The following is a 24,351-nucleotide window of genomic DNA, read 5'->3' as shown; positions in this document are numbered from 1 at the left end:
CCAGAGCTTAATCGTGTTCTCTCTAATTAAGCTCTGGGGCAGAATTAAGCATGCTGGGTGGAATGGCCTGGCCTGGTTGGAGCCTGGGCTGAGGCTGTCATAAACCACCTTACATGGTTTTGCTGTTAATGGTGACTTTTGGGACTTCCTTTCCCTACTAGATGTTTTGAGCTGGGACGGGCTCTGTCCTTTTGGCACTCCTAGCAGTTTTTCATGCAAGAGGACCTAGTGGAGCCTTCTGCGGCACCTGTCATTTTTGTTGTGGGTCACCCTAAAAGGTTGTTTGCTCTCCCTAAAGCTATTGCTGGTGTGTTTGGTGTGGGTTTTATTCAGGAGTGTGTTTCCATTCTGAATCCAGCCGTGTCTCACCTTCACAAAGTGACTACTATACCAGTGTGTATGATCGCTTCTCGGCCTTTTGGCTAAGATCAAGTGTAGTATCTGTTCTTATCAGTTGGTATGGACCCTGATGGTTAGTATCGGCAGGGGCTGAAATGAACCGGGGCGCTCTGGGCGTAACTGGAGGACCGGGAAGTAGGCACTGTCAGAGAAAGCCGGATGGGTCTGTTGCCTTCTGATTTGAATGGGTCCGCCCCTACCAGTTTGAAGGGAGTGAGAAAACTGGATTGGTTCCGTGGCCAGGTAGTACTGCTCCTGGATGTGATTGGTAAGGAACGGCGGTGGCGGTGGGGGAGCCTTTCCTCCTGGGTTGAATCTGGCCTTGCAAAAGGCTTGTCCCCAGTTGAAGGCAGGCTCTCCCTAAGCTGTCCAAAGTTCTGATGCCTCCTGGTAGGATAGGGCTACGCTTGGTCTGGCCTTTGGGCCGGGGTAGAAAAAGCCCGTAGTGTATGTGCCCCTGGGGTGGCAGCCCAGGGGTGCCTTAATTCTCACTGGTGAGGGGCAGCTCGCCTTGAGTTTTTCGGCACCATGGTCACTGCACCTACGCACACTTTTTTAAGCACCTGCCTCTTGGGCAAGGCCTTTTGGCTTCGACCAGAGGAATTTTTATTCCGGCCGGAAGGCCTGCCTTTGTTTTTCACTTAGGCACTAATTCACTTCTCCACTTCCCCTCCCCCACCTTTTTGTTTGTGTGTGCTTTTTCTTTGTGGTTTGTCACTTTTCTATCACCTTTTTTCACTTGGCACGACTTGTAGGGTGTGGGTCCTCGGGCCCTACCTTGAGTCTTGGGAGGGGGTGGATATGGCCTTTTGGCTTGGTCCGCCCTCTCTCATGGGGTCTCCCTTCGGGGGAGCCCCACTTAGTACTCGGTGGGGGCTGTTTCGGCAGTCCCCCTGAAGAACGGGGTCAGTCTGGTTCCGGCCAGACAGACCATGAGTACCTCAAATCCCTGTCAGGAGTCTTGCGCCCCGGGGGATCGAGGTTCGGGTCCTACCTCTTCGGAGGGAAGACCATTTGTTCGCACACCCTGTGCACTTTTTGTGTTCCTCACGTTTGTGTGTGTGCACTTTTTTATGCACCGGGTGAAGTCTTTTGAGTGTGTTTCACACGCTACGGGCTAAATAAAAAAAAAAAAAAAAAAAAAACCAGTGTGTATGATCGCTTCTCGGCCTTTTGGCTAAGATCAAGTGTAGTATCTGTTCTTATCAGTTGGTATGGGCCTTAGCTAGTACCAGTATGACCGAAACCCGGAGCGCTCTAAACATTGAGGTATGGGGAGTAGGTCATCTGGGAAAGCATGTGGGGCCCGCCGCCTTCTGATTCGAATGGGTTGAACTGTCCTAACCAGTTTGAAGGGGGCAGGAAAGCCGGTCTGACTGGGTGGCCGGTGGAACTGCTCCTGGATGTAATGGGCTGAGGAACAGGATGGCGAGGGGAGGGCTTTCTCTCCTGGGTTTTGATCTGGCTTGGTGGCGGGCTTGTCCCCAGTTGTAGGTAAGCTCTCTCTAAGCTGTCCAGGTTCTGATGTCTGCTGGTGGGGATAGGCTACACTCGGTCTGGCCGGGGGCTGAGATTGAAAAAGCCCGTAGTGTAAGTGCCCCTGGGGTGGCAGCCCAGGGGTGCCTTAATTTCTCACTGGTGAGGAGCAGCTCGCTGTGAGTTTTTTCGGCACCTTGGTCACTGCACTATGCACACCTTTTTCACACCTGCCTCTTGGGACAGGCCTTTTGGCTTGCACCAGAGGAATTTTTTATTCCGGCTGGAAGGCCTGCCTTGGTCCCTCACATGGCACCATCGCACTTTCCCCACTTCCCTTTCCCCACCTTTGTGTTTGTTTGTCCTTTTCTTTGGAGTCCGTCACTGCACTGTCACCTTTTTTCTTTATTTGCACAGACTGGAGTGTGTGGGTCCTCGGGCCCAGCCTTAAGTCTTGGGAGGGGGTGGATATGGCCTTTTGGCTTAGTTCGCCCTCTCCCATGGGGTCTCCCTTCGGGGGAGCCCTACTTGGTACTCGGTGGGGGCTGTTTCGGCAGTCCCCCTGAAGAACGGGGTTGGTCTGGTTTCGGCCAGACAGACCATGAGTACCTTATGTCCCTGTCAGGAGTCTTGCGCCCTGGGGGATTGAGGTTTCGGGTCCTACCTCTTCGGAGGGAAGACCATACGTTGTCGCACACCCTGTGCTTTTTTGTGTTCTCACTTTGTGTGTGTGCACTTTTTTATGCACCGGGTGAAGTCTTTTGAGTGTGTTTCACACGCTACGGGCTAAATAAAAAAAAAAAAAAAAAAAAAATAAAAAAAAAACCAGTGTGTATGATCGCTTCTCGGCCTTTTGGCTAAGATCAAGTGTAGTATCTGTTCTTATCAGTTGGTATGGGCCTTAGCTAGTACCAGTATGACCGAAACCCGGAGCGCTCAGAGTATTGAGGTATGGGGAGTAGGTCATCTGGGAAAGTATGTGGGGCCCGCCGCCTTCTGATTTGAATGGGTTGAACTGTCCTAACCAGTTTGAAGGGAGCAGGAAAGCCCGTCTGGAGGGTGAGCCCGGTGGAACTGCTCCTGGATGTAATGGGCTGAGGAACAGGATGGCGAGGGGAGGGTTTTCTCTCCTGGGTTTTGATCTGGCTGGCTAACGGGCCTGTCCCCAGGGGAGGTGAGCTCTCTCTAAGCTGTCCAGGTTCTGATGTCTGCTGGTGGGGATAGGCTACACTCGGTCTGGCTGGGGGCTGAGATAGAAAAAGCCCGTAGTGTATGTGCCCCTGGGGTGGCAGCCCAGGGGTGCCTTAATTTCTCACTGGTGAGGGGCAGCTCGCTGTGAGTTTTTTTAGGCACCTTGGTCACTGCACTGACACCTTTTTCACACCTGCCTCTTGGGACAGGCCTTTTGGCTTGCACTAGAGGAATTTTTTATTCCGGCTGGAAGGCCTGCCTTGGTTCTTCACATGGCACCAAAGCACTTTCCCCACTTCCCCTTCCCCCACTTTTTTGTTTGTTTGTCCTTTTCTTTGGAGTTTGTCACTGCACTTTCACCTTTTTTTCTCTTTATTTGCACGACTGGAGGGTGTGGGTCCTCGGGCCCTGCCTTGAGTCTTGGGAGGGGGTGGATATGGCCTTTTGGCTTAGTTCGCCCTCTCCCATGGGGTCTCCCTTCGGGGGAGCTCCACTTAGTACTTGGGGTGGGCTGTTTCGGCAGTCCCCCTGAAGAACGGGGTCAGTTTGGTTTCGGCCGACTGACCACAAGTACCTTAAATCCCTGTCAGGAGTCTTGCGCCCCGGGGGATCGAGGTTTCGGGTCCTACCTCTTCGGAGGGAAGACCATATGTTTTCGCACACCCTGTGCTTTTTTGTGTTCTCACTTTGTGTGTGTGCACTTTTTTATGCACCGGGTGGAGTCTTTTGAGTGTGTTCCACACGCTACGGGCTTTAAAAAAGAAAAAAAAAAAAACTAGTGTGTATGATGCAGTTGAATCAGACTTCAAGAAAAGGATTTTGCATTTGAGATTGGGGTGGGGTACCAGGCAATAAGTGGAGCTTTACTTTAAGAGCAGGTCTGCTTTTGACATTTTTTTTCCCTCTTTTCTAAAAAGTGCTTCAGTTTCCCCATAAGGACCTTGGGATAGCTTATATGTGGAGAATATTCCTGTCATTGCATTTTTTTTCCTTCCTATGCAGAGATTATTATTATACAGGATATTACTTTAAAAAGCTGAAAATGTCTTGATAGGTTCATTTCATACTACTGACTACAGTAAGTGATGTGGACACTTGTCATGATGCACAAATGTATTATGCTGCATAGGAAGGACATAGTCATTATTTTATACAGTAGATGCTCTTCCTGGTTATGTTTGGAGAGTAAGAAGAATACCTTCCATGTGACCAGTTCTGTATACTTTGTGGTGGTGGTGTTTTTTTTTTTTTTTTTTTGACCTAAGGTTACCTGTCTCCTCTTGTCACCATAGACTTAAACGTCCAGGTGCTTTTGAATCTTCGATGACCCCTGCTAAAAAGCCTCTTCTGACTATATCAGAGCCAATTGAGCTTCCGGATGGCGATGATGATGATACAGCTACCGACTTTGATGTTATCATTATTGAAGAAGACAGCACTCCCAAACCCAACGATAATTCCAAACCAACGAATAGCAGCGGACCGATTTTGAACACAGTAATGACCGCAGCCACCACCCAGACTGACAGGGGAGCAACTACCATTAAACAGGAAGTAGATTCCAATGGCTATGCCAACTTCCAGGCAAGCCAACAAGTGCCGAATACCGATTACAGCTATTGCAATGGAACCACCACACAAGATGGACTTCACCATGTAAACCACCAAAGCTCTGAAGATTATTTCCAAAAGCAATGTGATGAACTCTCTGCAAAGGTGAAACGTTTACAGGACCAGTTAGCTGCAGCATTAGGCCAGCAAGTGAAGAAAGAGACTTTCCAGGCCTGTATCCAGACTGATCCTGTACCAGAGCCCACACAAGACATGTCTAGCAAACAAATGGTATCAAATTATGAACAAGCCCTAAAAGAGGTGCACAGGCTGAAAGTTCTGTGCAGCACCCTGCAGTCAATGAAATCTGAGCCAGGGGCAAGCGCGGTAAAGGAGGCCGAAGCAAATGCCCAGAGTGAAGTAGACGATATGGCCATCCAGCTCGATGGAGTGTTCCGCCAGCTTGACGCATGCTGCACTGAACGGGATCAGTATAAGGCTGAGGTATGCTTCTCCTTGAACAGTAGGGTGGGGTCCACATTCCCATGTAACTATTAGACAATTGCGCTAAATGATTCATATATATAATATATATATTTTTTTTTTTTTAACAAACGAGTGCTTTGAGCAAGACAGAACGATACAAAAAAATAATACCCAGTAAATTCATATATATTTAAATATATATATATGTATGTATGTGTGTATATATGTGTGTGTGTGTGTGTGTGTGTGTGTGTGTGTGTATATATACACACACACACACACAGTATCTCGCAAAAGTAAGTACACCCCTCACATTTTTGTATCTTTTCATGTGGCAACAATGAAGAAACGACACTTTGCTACAATGTATAGTAGTTAGTGTGCAGCTTGTATACCAGTGTAAATTTGCTGTCCCCTCAAAATAACTCAACACAGAGCCATTCATGTCTAAACTGCTGGCAACAAAAGGGAGTACACCCCTGAGTGAAAATGTCCAAATTGGGCCCGGAGTGTCAATATTTTGTGTGGCCATCAATATTTTGCAGCACTGCCTTAACCCTCTTGGGCATGGAGTTCACCAGAGCTTCACAGGTTGCCACTGAAGTCCTCTTCCACTCCTTCATGATGACATCATGGAGCTTGTGGAGGTTAGAGACCTTGCACTTCTCCACCTTCTGAGGATGCCCCACAAATAAATGCTCAATAGATTTTAGGTCGGGAGACATGCTTAGCCAGTCCATCACCTTTACCCTCAGCTTCTTCAGCAAGGCAGTGGTCGTCTTGGAGGTGTGTTTGGGCTCGTTATGTTGGAATATTGCCCTGTCTGTGTGTGTCACATGACCCAGACTTGCCTCCAAAGCGCCCTCTATCTTTATTTTTTTTTTATTTGTTTATTTTTATTGGATATGCTTTATAACAGAAAGTAGAAAAAATATTTTTGTTTTTCATTTTCTTGGGTTTTTTTGTTTAATGGAAATAAGAACCCAGTGGTGATCCAATACCACCAAAAGAAAGCTCTACTTGTGGGGGAAAAAAATATATTTAATTTGCCTACAGTATTGCATGACCGAGCAATTGCCAGTAAAAGTAGCACAGCACCGAATCTCAAAAAATGATCTAGTCACGAAGGGCACAAAGGAGGTCAAGTAGTTAAATAAGCACAGGGTGGTGCAACACAAACCACTGCACTGCAGCCAGTGGAACATGATGAAATGTTGGCAAGCTTACAGTGCAGTCTGCTGCTTATAGTGCATTGGCAGCTGCTGATGTGAACCAACCCCTAAAAACAGCAATAGTTACCTACGATGCCAGCCTTTGGCCATCCTGGTTGGCTGGCGTAGAATGTCACACATGCTCAGGGGTGCAGTCATCCTGATGCACACACTGCCGAAATGTACACAGAGCTGCCTGAGCAGGCAGGTAGGTTTATTTTATTGCAGAAGGGACATTGCTTTTCTCTTCTGCAAAAAAGAGCCTGCCCACTCACTGGTTTTTAAAAGTAGACTTTATTTTCACTTTAATGTTTTTTTTGTTTTTTTGCCTTGTTCATGTGGCAATATATTTTATGACTCCCTGTGGCATCACCAGGCTTATAAAACCCTTGCTTTCCTGAAATAATACAAAGCATTCTCTGATTGGACAAGGTGGAGTGTGTTATGTCACTACCCTGCCTCTTCAACTTATCCACTTGGAGAACAATTTTTTTCCTTAGTTTTCATTCCCATCCCCTATTGCCTAGCAGATTGATTTTCATGAACTTCTGGATGAAGATCTCCCAGACTAAATATTTTTAGGCTGTTTAAGGACTATAAACAGGACTTTCTTCATTTCTGTTTTCCTCTCTCTTGTTACAGATTGATCGGCTGAAGCAACAGAAATGTAAGCTGGATTCTGCAAATGGCAGACTTAAAACTAAAGTGGAACAACTAAAGAAGGAGATCCAGAACACGGCCTTAGCCAGTACATCGAGGGATGAAAGGTATCTCCAGCTTATTGCATGTTGTCTTTAATATTTTAGTTTCCTGGCTGCACACTTCCGTGTCGTGGGTTACTGTGAACTTCAGCAGAGTCTTGTAGAGAGGGAGAATAATCTCTTTATTTCTGGAATGAATCCCCTTTTTTATACATGCTAGTATTCTGTTGGCTTTGCTTGCAGCGGCTTGGCATTGCATGCCACTGCCAAGCCTGTTGTCTACCAGTACCCCCAGGTCCTTTTCCATCCTAGACTCGCCCAGAGGTTTCCCCCCCAGTGAGTAGCTTGCTTTCGTGTTTCTGACGCCCAAGTGCGTTACTTTACATTTTTCAACATTAAACCTCATCTGCCATGTAGTTGCCCACCCCATTATTATGTTCAGATCTGCTTGTAATGTTTCCACATCCTGCATAGAAGCTATTGGCATGCTTAGTTTAGTATCATCCGCAAATACTGAGATTGTATTCGATATCCCCTCCTCTAGATCATTTATGAATAAATTAAATCGGATTGGCCCCAGGACAGAACCATGGGGGACCCCACTTTCCACACCCACCCACCCTCCCCATTAATCACCACCCTCTGTACTCTCCCCTGGAGCCAGTTCTCTATCCAGGTACTCACCTTATGGTCCATACCTACCTTCCTTAGTTTGTACAGTAAGCGTTTGTGGGAAACGGTGTCAAAGGCCTTTGCAAAGTCTAGATACACCACATCCACAGGCTTTCCTTTATCTAGGTGGCAGCTCACTTCATCGTAGAAGGTTAATAGATTGGTTTGGCAAGAACGATTTTTCATGAATCCATGCTGATTACTACTTATAATACCGTTTTCATTACTAAAGTCTTGTATGTTGTCCCTTAACATCCCCTCCAAAATCTTGCAGACTACTGATGTTAGGCTAACCGGCCTATAGTTACCCTGGATATATCTCGGCCCTTTTTTAAATATTGGTATCACATTGGCTTTTTTTCCAATCAGCTGGCACCATACCTGTCTGTAGACTATCCTTAAAGATCAAGAATAATGGTCTGGCAATCACCTGGCTGAGCTCTTTAAGAACCCTCGGGTGCAAGCCATCTGGTCCCGGCGATTTATTTATGTTAAGTTTCTCTAGTTTAGTTCTAAGTCTATCTTCTGTTAGCCATGGCGGTACTTCCTGAGGTGTATTATTTAGTTTAGCCTTACAAGCTGGGTTAGTGTAGCCCCCCGATTCTTTTGTGAAGACTGAAGAGAAGAAATTATTTAACACTTCCGCCTTTTCTCTGTCCTCTGGGGCCATATTTCCTTTGTCCCTTGTATGATCTCCGATGTCTAGGTATTACTACCCTTGTTGCGGCCAAGAAGTTCCGCAGGATGTCTTTTTTGATGGATCGAAATGCCCCCGGTATAATTGACAATAGGGCCATTTCCGGTGTGGGTTGGAGAGGTCAACATCAGCCTGCAGTACAGAGTAAAAATCGTCTCCCACAGTTTCCGAACTGGGTGGCAATCTCACCAAATATGGAGTAGTGTCCCTGTAGAAGATGAACACCTCCAACAAACGTCTAATAGGGAAGGGAATATGTATTTTACAGTGGAGGGACATCTGTACTATCTGGTCAATAATTTAAATCCCTTCTCCTTGGGTTTTGGTGGCTAGCGATAATTTGTGTTAATATGAAGCATTTCTGCTAGTCGATGGATGAGATAGTATGTTGAAGTTCCTTTTCCCATGCTCACGTGTAGGGCAGCAGATCAGGGGAAAAGGCGCGAAGCAACAGGGAGTACAGATTGGAGACGACCCGCTCGGGAGGACTGGCTTGCCAAAGTAGTCATATGGTCAGTGTGTCCCAAATCGCAAGAGTCTGACAAGTAAGAGTACAAGAGGGAGGTGTAACCTTGCGGTGAATAACAGGTGTCCATGATAGGGCACAGAGGTCTATCAAATTGAGGTGGTATTCCAGCTGGACCCACAATTTAGATTAGTGATGGTGGAACCAGTCTACAATGCGCAAAAGTACAGCTGCCTTGTGGTATAAAGAGGCATCAGGTACTCCAGCACCCCCTCTGGCTTTGGGAAGGGAGAGTGTTGCATATCTAATCCTAGGACGGGCCGCTTGCCAAAGAAATTTGCAGAACAACCGGCAGAGCTTCCTAAAGTAGGATCTAGGAATAAACACGGGTATCATTTGGAATAAATACAGAAAGCGGGGAAGTACATCCATTTTCAACGTATTAATCTTCCCAAACCATGAGAGTCTCTTGGTGGCATATTTTGTCAAATCTGAGTGGGTTCTGAGAAGTAGGGGCTCAAAATTCTCAGCAAAGAGTCAAGATGCTTCGACTCATATGTTAATCCCTAAGTAACAAATAGAGGAAGATCCGGTCTTAAAAGGAAATAAAGATGAAAGTTGGCGCAAAGTCATCTCTGGCAGCGATATATTGAGAATCTCTGACTTGTTATGATTAACTTTACAGTAAAGTTACTCACCTTCCCGAAGTCTTGGAATTCTCACACAATTGAGGGCAACGAGGAGAGTGGCTGGGTGACAAACAAGAGAATGCCGTACGCAAATAGAGCAAGTTTGGAGTGTATGGGGCCCACCTGAACTCCTTGGATAGATGGGTTGGTCTGTATGGCGATGGTTAAGTGTTCCATCGTAAGAGCGTAGAGAAGGGGAGAAAGGGGGCACCTTTGCCGCGTCCCGCTCCGAATGGAAAACGCTGGGGACAACGAGCCATTGATTCGAATTCTAGCTGATGGTTAGGAATATAGGGCCATGATCTTCAAAAGCATGTGTGGGCTGAGCCTGATCTGTTGTAAAGTTAAACAAAGTAATTGCCAATCCACTCGGTCAAATGCCTTTTCAGCATCGACCGTTAAGCAAAGAGGAAGATCTTGAGCATGTGCGTAATCCATAAGAAGGAAAGCTTTGATAGTGTTGTCTCTTGCTTCACGTCCACTTACAAAGCCAGCCTGATCCATGTGTATCAGGTGAGGTAACAAGGGTTGCAGCCTATTCGCCATCACTTGGGCATATATTTTCAGATTCACCCCAATTAACGAGATGGGTCTGTAATTCGCACAGAGGGATGGGTCTTTATCTGGTTTTGGGATAAGGGAGATATGAACTTCAAGCGTCTGTGGGGGGGGGAAGATCGAGCCTGCTGATAAGGAGTTAAATACATTGGTCAAGAAAGGGACAAGGAGGGAAGCAAACACTTTATAGAATTTGGGGGTGAAGCCGTCGAGGCCCGAGCTCTTGCTAGTAGGAGTACCAGCGATAGCCTTCGCCACTTGGCCTTCTGAGAAAGGCTACTCAAGTTCATCTATAGTATCTACTTCTAATCTTGGCAGAGCGGTCCTAGCAATACAGCATGCCTTAGTCGTCTCCGGGGAAGGCAAGGAATCTAGATTAGGTTCTGGAGATTGTACAAAGATTGTTAAAAATCCTTAAAGGTCTGAGCAATTTGGGAGGGAGTGGTAACTGATTCACCAGATTAGCCCCGAATGTGGGTAATAAAGGTAGAAGGCGGCTTAGGATGGAGGGAGCAGGCCAGAGGCTTACCACATTTATCCTTCGACTTATACTGATGGAGTGCTTACTTGTCAGTGTAGGTGCGCGCTGATGCTTCATATTACTCCCTGAGTTGTGACCGGGCCAATGATAGAGCAGTTAATGTGTCCACAATGGGAGCCAGTTTGTTATCTGTTTCTAAGGATTCAAGTTTGTGCATTGCGGACACTATGGCAGCCGAACCTTCTTTCTCTAGCGCTCATTGACAGACGTAGTCCTCGGTGATACACCACCTTCGGGTTATGTTGCCTCCACAGGAGCAGGACTAGACAGGAAATTAAAAAGCTCTGGCCACACCCCAGGGGCAGTCCCAGAGGGTATATCCTCTCTCTCTCTGCCTCAGCAAATCAGTTATTTTCTGTCTAGTTAGGAGTAAGGACCTAGATACCTTGCTGGGATCTTAGGTCCTGGCAAGAATTTTTTCTTAAAGGATTTTTTTAGACAGCTTTTTTCTCCAGTGTTCCTGTGAGATCTTCAAGCAAGAAAGCTGAACTGGGCGACGGGCTGGATGTTGAGATCCGGTGGTCACCCCAGTTCAGCCTACGAGCGCGTGCAGGCCATAGCTCCGCGCTGGGTCGGCCGCGACAAAGTCCCATTAAAGGACTGTCCACGCGAGTTAAACGTCTCGCTGAAACGCCAAAGACCATGAGTCACGGCGTCCGTATCGGTCGACAGCCCTCCCGCCCCGGTGGAGAGGGGTACTGTCAGGAGTTGGTGCCCGCCTGGTTCCGGTATGGTGAGTAGTATGTTCCCCCTTTCCCCCTGACGGGTTTTGTGGTGAACGCGGGCCCCTCTCTGTATGGTAAGATAGAGTCCCTTTCTATCCTACAACATGACACAGATCCCCCTACTTTGAGTGTGATTTTATGTGTGCAAAAAGCCAGGAGGCTTGGTTTGGGAGCTAACAATCTAATTGTATACATGTTTTAAAGATGTAATCTGTGGCATTCTGGGAATCTTATGGGTTAAGAATAAGCTACCTACCAGTCAGAAGCCACGGACATGTAGACTGCCTTCCTAATCAGATCTCCAGCTATCAGCAGGCCTCCCGAACGGCCATACGGTCCGCCAGGGCCGGTACCGCCAACCACGCCATATCCCCATGCAGTGAGAGTGTTGTGTGCCCTGCAGCACACCGCTATTCAGTACGGGCCGCCGCCATTTTTTTTTTTTTTTTGCTGGATCGCACGAGCCGCCATTTTGGCGTAGCCTCGTGTCTCCAGCATGGGGGCGGCCATGTTTGAGGTGATCCAAACACCTCGTGGAGCTTGGGGGAGGCGCCGGAAGGCGTACAGAGGGGCGGAGCCGCCTCCTTTCTTCCTGGGCAGCCAGCCAAAAGACTTCCTGTTTGTTAAGACAGCGCTGTAACCTGTTGCAGTTAAACTCTGAGCATCAAGTGGTGAGCCTGGGGGTTTATCTCTCTCTCTCTCGATCGATAGGGATCCCTAGCAGGTAACACTAAGGGGCTTTTGTGGCGCTGGGGGTCGAAAAAAAAAAAAAAAAAAAAAAAGAAAAGTTTTATTTTTGAATTATATTATCCAGGAAGTAACTGGAGTTATCATGGACCCTGCCACACATATTCCCCCACCTGTTTCCCTCGAGGGGGCCACGGGACCCGCCGGTGCACAGAGTGTAGAGTCATTTACAGCAATTTTGGAGTCTATGGTGGCTCGGGTGGAGGCGGCCTGTCAGGGACGGGGGTCAAGGAAGCGACCCCCGCCTACCCCTATACCATCTGACACCTCTGACTCAGATTCAGAGGTGGTCACGGCAGTTGCAGGTTCCTCTGCAAGGGCTGTTATCCCAGGTAAAGCCCCCTCAGACAGTGAGGAGGACGCTTCTTCTCCTGCTATTATTCAGGAAGAAGCATTGGTGGACGCACTAGTTGTGGCAGTGCAGGAAACCTTAAAACTTGAGGCTTTACCGGCAGAGGCAACTGAAACAGAGATTCCTCTTGGTACTAATAAGCCCATCAAGACGATGAAGGCTTTTCCTGTACCTAAATGTTTCGGTAATCAGATTAAAGGAGAATGGGAGCATTCTAAACGTACCTTTACTATTTCCAAGCGTATTGCTAGACGCTATCCGTTTGAGGAATCCATCATTAAGAAATGGACGGTACCACCAGTCGTGGATCCGCCTATTTCCAGGCTGAATAAAGCCACGGTTATTCCAGTGGAGGACACTTCGTCCTTTAAGGATCCGGTGGATCGAAAGATGGAAGCAGAGTCCCGCACCATCTTCTCTCTGATAGGGTCAGCTTTTAGACCAGTAATTGTTATTGGTCTAGTTTCCCAGACACTTACGGAATGGGCAAAAATGGTACGCCAAGATCTTAGGGGAAAAGATATTCCCCAGGAGACATCTGATTTGATGGAACAGATTATACAAGGGCTACAGTTTATCTGTGACGCAGCCTTGGACACTACTCCCTTATTAGGGCATGCATCTAAGACAGCGGTGATCCTCAGACGTGTGCTGTGGTTAAAATGCTGGTCAGCTGACCTAGGTTCCAAGAAGACCTTGACAAATCTCCCCTTTCAGGGGAATCGTCTATTTGGGGCCAACCTAGATGAAATCATTAAGGATGCCACTGGGGGCAAGAGCACTTTTTTGCCACAGGCTGCTAAAGCTAAGGGACCTCGCAACAAGCGAGGACCTTTCTTTACCGCCCATAAAGGGCGCCCGGCTGGTACTAGCGGGAAAGGCAAGACTCCTCCAGGAGGGTTCAAGAGGGGCTGGTCGGACAAGCAAAGGACCAACCCAGCCAAACCCGAAGCTAAGGAGTACACAGCCTGAAGGTGCGCCCCCACCCGGTTTCAGGGTGGGGGGACGTTGTCACCGGTATTCAGGACATTAGATCGAGCATCAACCACTACTACCGGTGCGATTCTTCCCTTCCAACATTTAAGTACTACAGGAAGCGGTAATTACCGTTCCCTGAATAGATCTTTTCCTTTACCTTTTCCTAAGATTAGTCCCGATACCTCACAGGAATCGGATCTGGTTGACCAGGTAGGCCAAGTAGCCTCTAGTCGGGTGACTTCGGTCCCTGAGGTACAACCAGAAAAGATCACCTTTCCTGATAACTATCAGGTATCTGATAAATGTGTGGGAACAGAAAACGACCAGACTTTCTCGGATGGTCGGGGCCAGATACCTCTAGGGACGCCTGGTTCAGATCCAATCAGCGCCAGTGGTCCTAGAAATTCTAGGCTGGCCTCCTCAAGCCGGCCTGGCCGACTTGGACATGTTAGTCGTAGACGTTCCGTGGGAACTTCGTCTCAGGGAGTGTCTATGGTCTCAAGGACCAATTTACCTTCATGCTTTACAGTCGCTGGGTTTAATGGCCTGGCCATTGAGACCCAAGTACTGAAGGACAGAGGTTTGTCAGCTTCAGTCATTCCTACCCTTATTAAAGCAAGGAAAGCGACTTCCAGCAAAGTCTATTATCACACATGGAAAACTTATATTGCGTGGTGCGAATCTTTAGGATTTCCTCCACGTACCTATTCGGTGACTCGAATATTGGCCTTTTTGCAACAAGGGGTTGAGCAGAAGCTAGCCTTGAGCACCATCAAGGGTCAAGTTTCAGCATTAGCAATCTTCTTTCAGAAGCCTTTAGCTACCAAATCCTTGGTGCGGAATTTCATCCAGGGGGTGCGGCACCTGGCTCCTCCAGTCCGCGCGCCCTTACAGCCGTGGGATCTTAATTTGGTTTTGTTGGTTCTACAGAAACCTCCTTTTGAAAACATCAGGGAGATTCCCTTGCTTACTTTATCCCAGAAAGTGGCCTTCTTGGTGGCTATTACTTCTGCTCGCAGGGTGTCAGAACTGGCTGCATTATCATGCCAGTCCCCATACCTAGTGATTCATAGGGATAAGGTAGTACTTCATCCTAAGCCATCTTTTCTTCCTAAGGTGGTTTCAGATTTCATCTGAATGAGGATATTGTACTACCTTCCTTGTGTCCTCAGCCCAAGCATCATCGGGAACATGCGTTGCATTCCTTAGATGTGGTTCGGGCAATCAGGGTATACCTGAAAGCTACGGAATCTTTCCGTAAGACGGATTCACTTTTTGTGATCACGGATGGCCCCAGAAAGGGTTTGCCTGCATCTGCCGCGACCATTGCCAAATGGATTAGACAAACGGTGGTACAGGCTTATTCTATTAAGGGTCAGAGTCCTCCGTTCCCTGTTAGGGCGCACTCCACTCGAGCGCTCAGTACTTCCTGGGCCTTTCGCCATCAGGCGTCAGTGGTCCAGGTATGTAAGGCGGCCACCTGGTCGTCAGTACATACCTTTACAAAATTCTATAAAATTGATGTGACGGCATCGGCGGATGCCTCATTTGGCCGCAAGGTTTTGCAGGCCGCAATTTGAGGAGACCGGTGGTCTACCTCGAGGGTTTTTTTCTGTTTGAAAAAAAAAAAAAAAAAAAATTGTTTTCTTTTTTTGTTGAGTCTCATCATTAAGGATGAGCATTGTAAACTTCTAGTTGGCACCGGTTGGGCCTTCTAGATTGGGATTTGATTTCCATTTTCCCACCCCTCAGTTGTGATACTGCTCTGGGACGTCCCGAAGGTGGTGTATCACCGAGGACTACGTCTGTCAATGAGCGCTAGAGAAAAATGGATTTTTGTAAAATCTTACCGTAAAATCCTTTTCTCTTAGCTCATTGACAGACGTAGTCCCCGCCCCTCTGTTTTTTGAGTTGGGTTAAAATCTCTAAAGACTGCTTTTTCACATAACTGATTTGCTGAGGCAGAGAGAGAGAGGATATACCCTCTGGGACTGCCCCTGGGGTGTGGCCAGAGCTTTTTAATTTCCTGTCTAGTCCTGCTCCTGTGGAGGCAACATAACCCGAAGGTGGTGTATCACCGAGGACTACGTCTGTCAATGAGCTAAGAGAAAAGGATTTTACGGTAAGATTTTACAAAAATCCATTTTTCTTCAAATGGGCCCCTTTTTGAATAAAGGTGCCTCGCAAGACAGCTTTAAGTGCCTCCCATTGAATGGGGAGCGAGGTTGTGTCTGTTGCATGATCCGCAAAAAAGTTAGAAATGGTTTTTGTTTTCCAGGAGATAAACTCCTTATTCGAGAGCAGGGAGTCATTCAGGCACCAAGTCCACTCCTTGACCTGGCTGGAGGGAAGCGAGAAAGTGAGGAATACAGGAGAGTGGTCTGACCAGACCATAGTCTGTCGCAAGCGGGAGACCAATCTAGACAGCTATGATCTTCCAAAACGTAATCAATGCGGCAATAGGACTGACGCACATGAGAAAAATTAATATAGTTCCGGGACTTGGGGAGGAGTATCCTCCACACATCAATAAGGTGTAAATTGAATAGGGCACGCTTCATGGCCCTCAGCTTAATGAAAGGTATTGAGGAACGGGAGCACGGGGAATCCAACAGAGGATCTAAGTGGATATTAAAATCTCCTCCCAGGGGCTTCGTGCCCCAGAGAGAGAACTTCACAAACACACACCTTCCCTGTTGGTCTGAGACGTGGTCTATCATTTCGATAGGAAGTGTTTTGTGGAAAGCAATGGAGACTCCCTTGGATTTCTGCAGCGGATTGGTGCTGTGGATCCACCTGTTGAAATATCTGTTGGAGCAGGAAGGAGCAGAGTTAGAACAAAAGTGTGTTTCTTGGAATAGGAGCACATTCACTTGGCTCTTGTGCATCTGGTAGAGGATTTGTCCCCTTTTTAGAGGCTACATTAAGACCATTGGCATTATAACACCCCATTTTAGCTTGGTGCGAGAACTGACCGTATAGGCCATAATGGAGTGCACAGAGGAGGGAAGGGGAAGAGAAGAAGGGTCAAGGAAAAGAAAAGGGAGCAGGGAGGGAAAATAAGCAAGAGTGGAAGGAAGGATGAAATAGAAAGAAAGGACACAGAGGGGAGTGTCCAACAAAACTATTGTTTGTGGAGCAAAACACTATGTGCTTATCACGTTCAGGCACAAACTGTGCCAAACCTAATGTGGGAGAAAGATCGAAGAGGAGAAATCTGAGATGTGATCCCGGCAGTATGGCAGGCATATAAGAAAAGTAATACACACCCTCTAGAAAATAAAATAAGTGGGACTAAAGTAACACGTGTGCATTGATAATTAACGGAAAAACAGCACTCTAAATGGTCCAATGATGCATCTTAAGCAGAATGCAGTCCCCAACTCTCCATCGGACTTCCACACAAATCATTGGCATAGCCAGTGCCCACAAGGTCGGCAAAAGCATACCTAGGACTGTGGGAGGGGGGGGGAGCGCATGTAAACAATAAAATAAACCATAGATAACCACTCCTGAGAGTATAGAACCTAGTATACAGCTACATTTTGTAATAACGAAGGTAGGGTTTTTTTTATCCTCTTATATTATTTTCTGTTCCTGTGAGAACTACAATCAACTGCTGGACTGGGTGGCAGACTGGATATTCTAGATCCTTATGGTCTCCACCAGATCTGAGTGTGAGCGTGATACTGTGCTACTGACTTTTAATATAAGGGCACTTGTCCAGGAATTCCACAATGTCCTCACCCCAAAACAGATACGTCCATCAGCTCTGAGTGTAGGCACCAGCATCTTCACTAAGGGAATCAGGAAGTGAAGCCTTGCAGGTTCACAGCCTATTTCCTACTGCACATGCGTGAGCCATGCTGCACTTTTTGAATGGTTCTGATGTCCTCTGCCACCTGTGTGTCTCACAGAAGGCAATGGGGGAAGGAGGAGGGGCTTTAAATTTTGTAGATCTCACCCGGCAGTGCAGGCAGGTACCTGGTTTTGACAGATATCCGCTCCCCCCCCCCCCCAAAAAAAAAAAAAGTGGCAAGTGTGGTAGTGGAGGGTGCAAACAAGCGGAGCTTGCCCTTTTGGGTGGAGCTCTACTTCAAGACTCAGTGGCTAAGATTATACACAGAAAAAGCAAAAAAATCTGATCAAATCTTCTCCACTCAAAAGAGACTGTTAAGATAACTACAAATCACCAGAATTGTAATGGCTAAAGGATACATTCACCCATATTTAGGGTGTAACATATTCAGCAACCTCCCCCTGTGCCCCCAGTCCCCGCTTTCCCATGACAGTGGGCACGGGGATCCTCTCTCCACACCCGCTGTGACCATTCTAAAATAGCGAAGCTCCACCCACACAGCAGCATTATTGAGTCAGAGTTCTGTGTGAATGAACTTGCAAGTACTGTCTTCCACCACGGCAGATGGCTTGTGGTTCTCATAGAACTGTGAGGGTGCTGGTGAGCGCTCTTGTAGTTCATCGATTCTTCCTGGACTTCAGGAACTGTCTGCCCATATAAAGGTTTTTTTTTTTTCTGTGGATTGAACTGGATGGACTTGTATATTTCTTCAAACAGACTAACTATGTAACAGGCAGACAGCTGTACAGAGTCTGCAGGAGCCTGACATTGCACTTGCAATGTGCTGATTGCAGGTGCAATACTCTGCAGGCTCCTTAGAAAAAAAATAAACACAAATTTGTTTACCTGCAAAAAATGTGAATTTATTCCTTTTTTTTTTTATTATTCAAGCAAAGGTATCCTTTTAAAGCAGAACTAAATACTTTTTATCATTTTGATAGAGGAATGCTCATAATCCCTGTTTCCCTTTCATTCATCGACGGACACAGCGATCCATTAATCATAACTACAGCGTTATATCACCACCTGCAGGAGTATGACTAGGCAGAACAAAAAACACTTGGCTACACCCATGGGCTAGTATATAACCCCCTCTCTGCTATAGGTATTCAGTTTTTTATCTGTCTAGTTTGGAGTAAAGACCTAGGCTCCCTGTTGGGGTCTCTTGGTCCTAGCAATTTTTTTGTCCATCCATGCATCCTTTTGCCGGGCTGTGCGACGGGCTGGATAATCTAGATCCAGTGGTCTCCCCCAGTCCAGAGAGCGCGTGCAGACCCCATCTACACGATAGGTCGGCCACGACATAGCCTCACGGACAGAGGCTGGCACACGAGTTCTCGTAGGGTCGCATACGACCGGGCGCTGGTCCGACTCGCAGCGTCCCCTTGGCCGACAGTTTCCCCACTTCAGTGACTAGGAGTTCTGTCTAGAGTGTCACTCACATGCTGGAGATGGCCCGAGTTGTGTGGGGATGCTAGGGCTCCTCCTCTTCCTCTCTCCCAGGATTATGAAATGGATGTCACTTATGGTGGTTGCTGAGTTTGAATTGCAGCGCTTCCCTTGGCTGGTAGAGTCCTTGAGGGTCACTATATCTCTCTCTCTCTGCTAATAGGTGCCTTGAGCATAGGGGGATCCTTAGTGGTGCCAAAAAACTTTTTTGTGCCGCGGGGTTTCCCTTATCCTGATGGAGCCTCAGGGTCACATCTCCCCTACTGACCCCCCGCATGGAGGTGGCAGGTCCCTCGGAACCCCAGCTCCCCATTGTTGCGCTGACGGTGGTCCAACAGTCCTTGGTATCCCGGGTGGAAGTGGCGTGTGGGCAAAGGCCCAAGAGGAAGCATCCCCCGCCTTCTCCTGCTCAGTCTGTCTCATCTGATTCTGAGCCTGGTGCCGCCATGGATGTGGCCCGTTCAGGAGGACTTGATATCGCGCCCCCCGATCCGTCCGATTTTGTGGATGATTCCTGTACGGTCGCAGCAGCAAATGAGAAAGCGTTGGTAGATGGACTTATTATTGCTGTGTGTGAAACTTTAAAAATTGAGGATGTGGCTGTCTTTTTTGGTACACATAAGTCACCTCGCACAGCTAGGGTGTTTCCTTATCTTCCTCATATTGACAGGTTTATCTATAAGGAGTGGGAGCAACCCTTTGTCGTCCCCAAACGTTTTTCAGTACGTTGCCTCTTTGAGGAATCACTTTTTAAAAATTGGACCAGTCCACCGGTGGTGGACCCTCCTGTTTCTAGGTTGAAAAAAGCAACCATTATCCCAGAAGAGGAATCCCCGTCCTTTAAAGACCCGGCTGACAGGAAAGCGGAGGCTGTGGCGCGTAGCATGTTTACTATGGCTGGTTCGGCATTGTGACCAGTCTTGGCCTCAGCCCTGGTGTCTCAGACTCTAACTGAATGGGCCAAGCTTTTGGGCCAGGGCCTGGGGAGTGAGCAGGTTGCTGCTGCTTTTGTTGATTTAGCAGACCAGTTGGTCCACGGGCTGCAGTTTTTGTTATGCAGCTCCTGTGCTATCCAAGCTTTCTGTTTCAGGGGTGGTGGTTAGGCGCATGCTGTGGCTTAAGAATTGGTCTGCAGACCAAGCCTCCAAGAAATCTTATTGATCTGCCCTTTCAAGGTGATTGCCTGGTTGGGGCTACTCTAGATGACATTAAGGGGCTCACCACACTCAGTTAGGAAAGAGAAGGAGCCTCGTCGCAAACGTGAGCCGCCCTCCTCAGCCCATAAAAAATGTTGTGCTTCCGGGGCTGCAGATAAGGGAAATGGGTCTTTCAAGTCTTTCCCAGGAAGTTCCAAGCAACCTCGGTCTGGTAAGCCTAGAGCTGGCTTCTCTGGACCTGCAGACAAGACCCCTTCAGCATGAATGTCTGCCCTCACCAATAACTGGGGTGGGGGGACATCTTTGCGGATTTCCGGCCCTTCGGGAGTGTCAAGGGAATCCACAAAATTATCCTTTTGGGGGTTCCAAAAAAGGGGGGCAAAGTTTTTCCATTTCAAGTTGTTTAAGCCCTGAGTTTTGTGCAGGTATAATTACTGCAAAGGTTCGGTTGACGTCTGAACTACCTAAAGTCCCCTCCTATCTCTGTCAAGGAAATTTAATTACCTAGGTCTGGTTTTAATTCTGACCAGGGTGTTGCTCTGGACAAACTTCGGATCCACAGGCCGTGATTCACCTGCTGCTGTTACACAGACATCGCTTTCTCCCGACTTGTGTACAGGTTCTGGGTCTGGTGGTATCCACCTTCAAGACAGTTCTTTTAGCACAGTCCTGCATGCAGCTACTTCAGCAGGTTCGGCTCCACAGGAGATTTGTGGCAAGGTCGCGGGTTCCTCTAGCAGACGCCGCAGACATCCTAGGGGCACGGTAAGGCCATTATCGTCTACTGCTCAAGCTTATTCCGCGGTACCTGCGAGGAATCGAGGGCGAGGGTCTTCCAATTGAGAATATTTGGAGATTGCCTTGCCTACGTTGTCCCAGAAAGTGGCATTCTTGGTGGCTATTACCTCGTCCTACAGGATATCGGAGTTGGCGGCACTATCCTGTCGTACTCCCTATTTAGTGGTCCATAGAGATAGTGATTCTTCGTCCCTATCCGTCATTCCTGCCCAAAGTTATCTCTGACTTCCATTTGAATGAGGACTTTGTGTTGCCTTCCTTGTGTCCCTAGCTGGCTCATCCCAAGGAATTTGCTTTGCATACCTTGAATGTGGTTCGGGTGATTCCAGTGTATCTGGCAGCTAGTCCTTTCGGAGATCAGACTCGCTCTTTGTGGTTACACAAGGACCAAGAACAGGGCTGGCTGCTTCTTCGGCTACCATCTCAGACAGACAGTAACTTAGGCCTATTCTATTAAAGGTCAGGTTCCTCCTTTCCCTGTCACGGCGCATTCTACTCAATCGCTTGGTACGTCTTGGGCCTTCTGTCATCAAGCGTCAATATCTCAGGTTTGCAAGGCGACCACTTGGTCGTCGGTGCATATTTTCACTAAATTCTACAAAGTTGATATTTTGGCATCTGCGGATGCTTCTTTTGGCCGCAAGGTTTTGCAGGCTGCTGTTTGAGGGGCTGTTCCCTCTTGAGAGGTGTTTTTCTATAAATGTTTTATTTCAGATGGGGCTCCTGTGACCCGGTTAGGGCTCTCGTGTTTAGCCTTGAGTTATTTTCCCCACCCCTCATTTTCCTTTTGGCAGTGATTTTGGACGTCCCACTAGTTATGATTTTTGGAGCACTGTCTGTCGATGAACAAAAGAGAAAATGGGATTTCTACTCACCGTAAAATCAAGAGTAAAAATAAGAGTTAATAGACACAGCACCCACCCCTCTAAGGAGTTTTGATACTTGCGCTGATGTAAACCGGGGCTGAATGGAAAAAAGAGAATCTGTGGACAGGTGTCTTTTATACACCTAACGAGTTGTCGTTAGGAGCACCTTCTTAAATTGAAAGGACTCATCTGTGTACCACAGCACATACTGTAGCCATTCTGTGGGAGCCAGAATTATTGTTGCTTGGTGGGGGATCAAATACTTTTACTCACTGAACTGCAACTCCATTAACATTTGTATTGTGTTTTTTCTGGATTTTTGGTTGATATTCTGTCTCTATCATTTAAAATACACCTATAATACCAATTTCAGCCCCTTCATTTCTTTGTAAGTGGGTAAGTGGGCAAATTTACAAAATCTGCAGAGAATCCAAATAATTTTCCCCACTGTATATTATATACTGGAATTTTTATTTTTTATACTAGTAATGGCAGTGATCAGCGACTTATAGCGGGACTGTAATAATAGTATGGTGGGAAATCTAAAACTAACTGAACTTTTGACACTCTTTGGGAACCAATGACACGAATACAGTGATCAGCGCTAAAAATATACACTGTCCCTAAACTTATCACTGGCTTAAACATCTATGGCGATAAAAGGGTTAAATGTGTGCCTAACCATGCTTGGTGCATTCACTGTGTGCGGTTTTTACTAAGGGATGTAATGGTTTATTCCCTACTTTGCAGGTAATCAAAAACCGGCACCTGCTGACAGGGCAGAGCTCTGTATTTACGTTCATAGAGCTCTGTTCTGTCATCCTCTTTGCCGATCAGCGGGTGTTGGCGGTCAGTCATTGGCTGGGACCCGCTGATCGGCTTGTGCTGTGACTAATCACAGCACAGCTGGTGCAGCTACCCAGAAGTGCTGGATCAAATATTATGGCGCTTTTCCACTGCATGGAACCGAACGGTTCGGCTCGCTTTTGTGCTTTTCCACTGCTGGTACCGCATGGTACGGTGTAGGAACGGTTCGGTACGGTACGGCGGCGCTTTTCCACTGCATGGAGCCAAACGGTACGGCTCTCAAAAACCATACCACCTCGATTGTGGATCCAAGAGGTACCATACCCGGTACCATTTCCCACAATCCTTTGCATGCAGTCACTACTAGCCACTGATTGGTCAGAGAATTGTTATCCCACCCACTTAACTTTAGTACTACTTTAGTGGAAAAGCAAACCATACCGTACCGTACCGAACCGTTCCAACACCGTACCATGCGGTACCAGCAGTGGAAAAGCAAACCGGGCCGAGTAGAGCCGACCCGGTAGGCCGAGTAGAGCCGACCCGGTACTTGCAGTGGAAAAGTGCCATTAAATACGCAATTCAGCGCAGGAGAGCCGCTCTGCCACCGTACTTCTGCGTGAGGCGATCAGCAAGTGGTTAATACAAAACTTTACAGCAAGCCAAAAGTATTTACATTGAAATACCCTACAGTTTAAAGTGGAAATGGAAATAAAAAACGGATGTTTTTTGTGTATTTCTGGTGCTTTCTTGTCAAGAGGTCACACCCTACTTAGCTGGCATGAAGTTATTCAACAATATATTGGAGGATTGTAACTGTTTTAGTTTGTGTGAATAAGTTTCATACAAGATGTTTTTTGTTTCATATATAATCTTTGTCTTTCTAGCACAAAGCTCCGGACACTCAGAGTTAATGTTGCCCAGTTACTCACCATGCTGATGCCGGAACTGAATTTAGGACAGATGGACTATGATGTTGACGTGATTGATGACGTTCTACAGCAAGTCCTGGAACAGGCAGAGAAACAAGTCAATGGGCACGAGTAACTTTGACTGCACAATTCAGCATTACTGATTGTCTGAACTGAACTAAATGCTGCCCTCTTGCTGCTGGGAAGACTGCAAGCTTTTGGATTTCCCAGCTTCCACAGGATCAGCACGTTATACCTTTTACAAGCAGACTAATGGGTAGATTTTTATACGAGAAGATTTTTTTTTTTTCTTTTCCTTTTTAAGGTATACAAGAGAAGTTTTATGCACTCTGCTGTTACCTCAGTTTTTATACAGATTTCAGATGTTTTGCTGTATTTTTTTTAAAAGCTTAAATTGCCAAATAAAAAAAAGAGAGTGGTAAAATAACATTTTACAAATATTCAAGGATTTTGAACAAGCTAGAAATTTTATTAACTCTCAAACATTCGATAAAACTGCCATGATTATAACCAGTTGCTGGTGGGCTGTCATTTAAAACAGTGTTGTCATTCAAAATCTGAACTCTGCCAGCACTACGGGCAAAGTGAAAGATGGATTCCAGTGTATAGAAATGCCATCACAAGAGTAACTACACTGAGCAAAACCTTTCACAGCTCTTAGGCTATACATGCTGAGATATAAATATTTTTTTTTTTCCTTTATAGGTTTCTTGAAAGCACAGTGCGCATGCCCTAAGCCAAGAGCATGGCTGGTCATGCTAAATTATAAATTTCTGGAAAAACTGTTATTTGCCTAGAAGACAAAAGTGTTTTCTGTTCGTGCTGCAGATGCCCGGTTTGTAGGGCGCTAAGAGTCAGTGCCAGAAGTCTCCTGTAGCCTTGATTAGCTTACACACAAGTAAAAGCTGTTTTCAAGAATTCAGCCACTTTGTAATATGTGTAGGCACACTATGAGTTAAGGCCAATGAGGTGTATCCTGGAGTTATGTCTATTATTTACATCTGACAGGTTTATAGCTCTGCTGGAGGATACACTTGCGACTC

General features: G+C 46.9%; 1 protein-coding gene across 1 annotated transcript in view; it reads left to right on the top strand.

Moving 5' to 3' along the window:
* The window catches only part of MORC3 (MORC family CW-type zinc finger 3), a 121,553-nt gene extending 98,016 nt beyond the window's left edge, over positions 1–23,537 (top strand). Inside the window, exons 16-18 of the mRNA XM_082246955.1 lie at positions 4,359–5,121; positions 6,957–7,081; positions 23,264–23,537. Of these exons, the coding sequence (XP_082103081.1) occupies positions 4,359–5,121; positions 6,957–7,081; positions 23,264–23,423 (1,048 nt within the window). The 3' untranslated portion in view covers positions 23,424–23,537. The remainder of the gene's footprint in view (positions 1–4,358; positions 5,122–6,956; positions 7,082–23,263) is intronic.
* Positions 23,538–24,351: the final 814 nt, after the last annotated feature.

The sequence above is a fragment of the Pelophylax lessonae genome (genome assembly GCF_965119305.1).
Source record: "Pelophylax lessonae genome assembly, chromosome: 2".
Classification (NCBI taxonomy): domain Eukaryota; kingdom Metazoa; phylum Chordata; class Amphibia; order Anura; family Ranidae; genus Pelophylax; species Pelophylax lessonae.
Note: the sequence above shows the minus strand (reverse complement) of the source record. Positions and strands in the feature narration are given on the sequence as shown.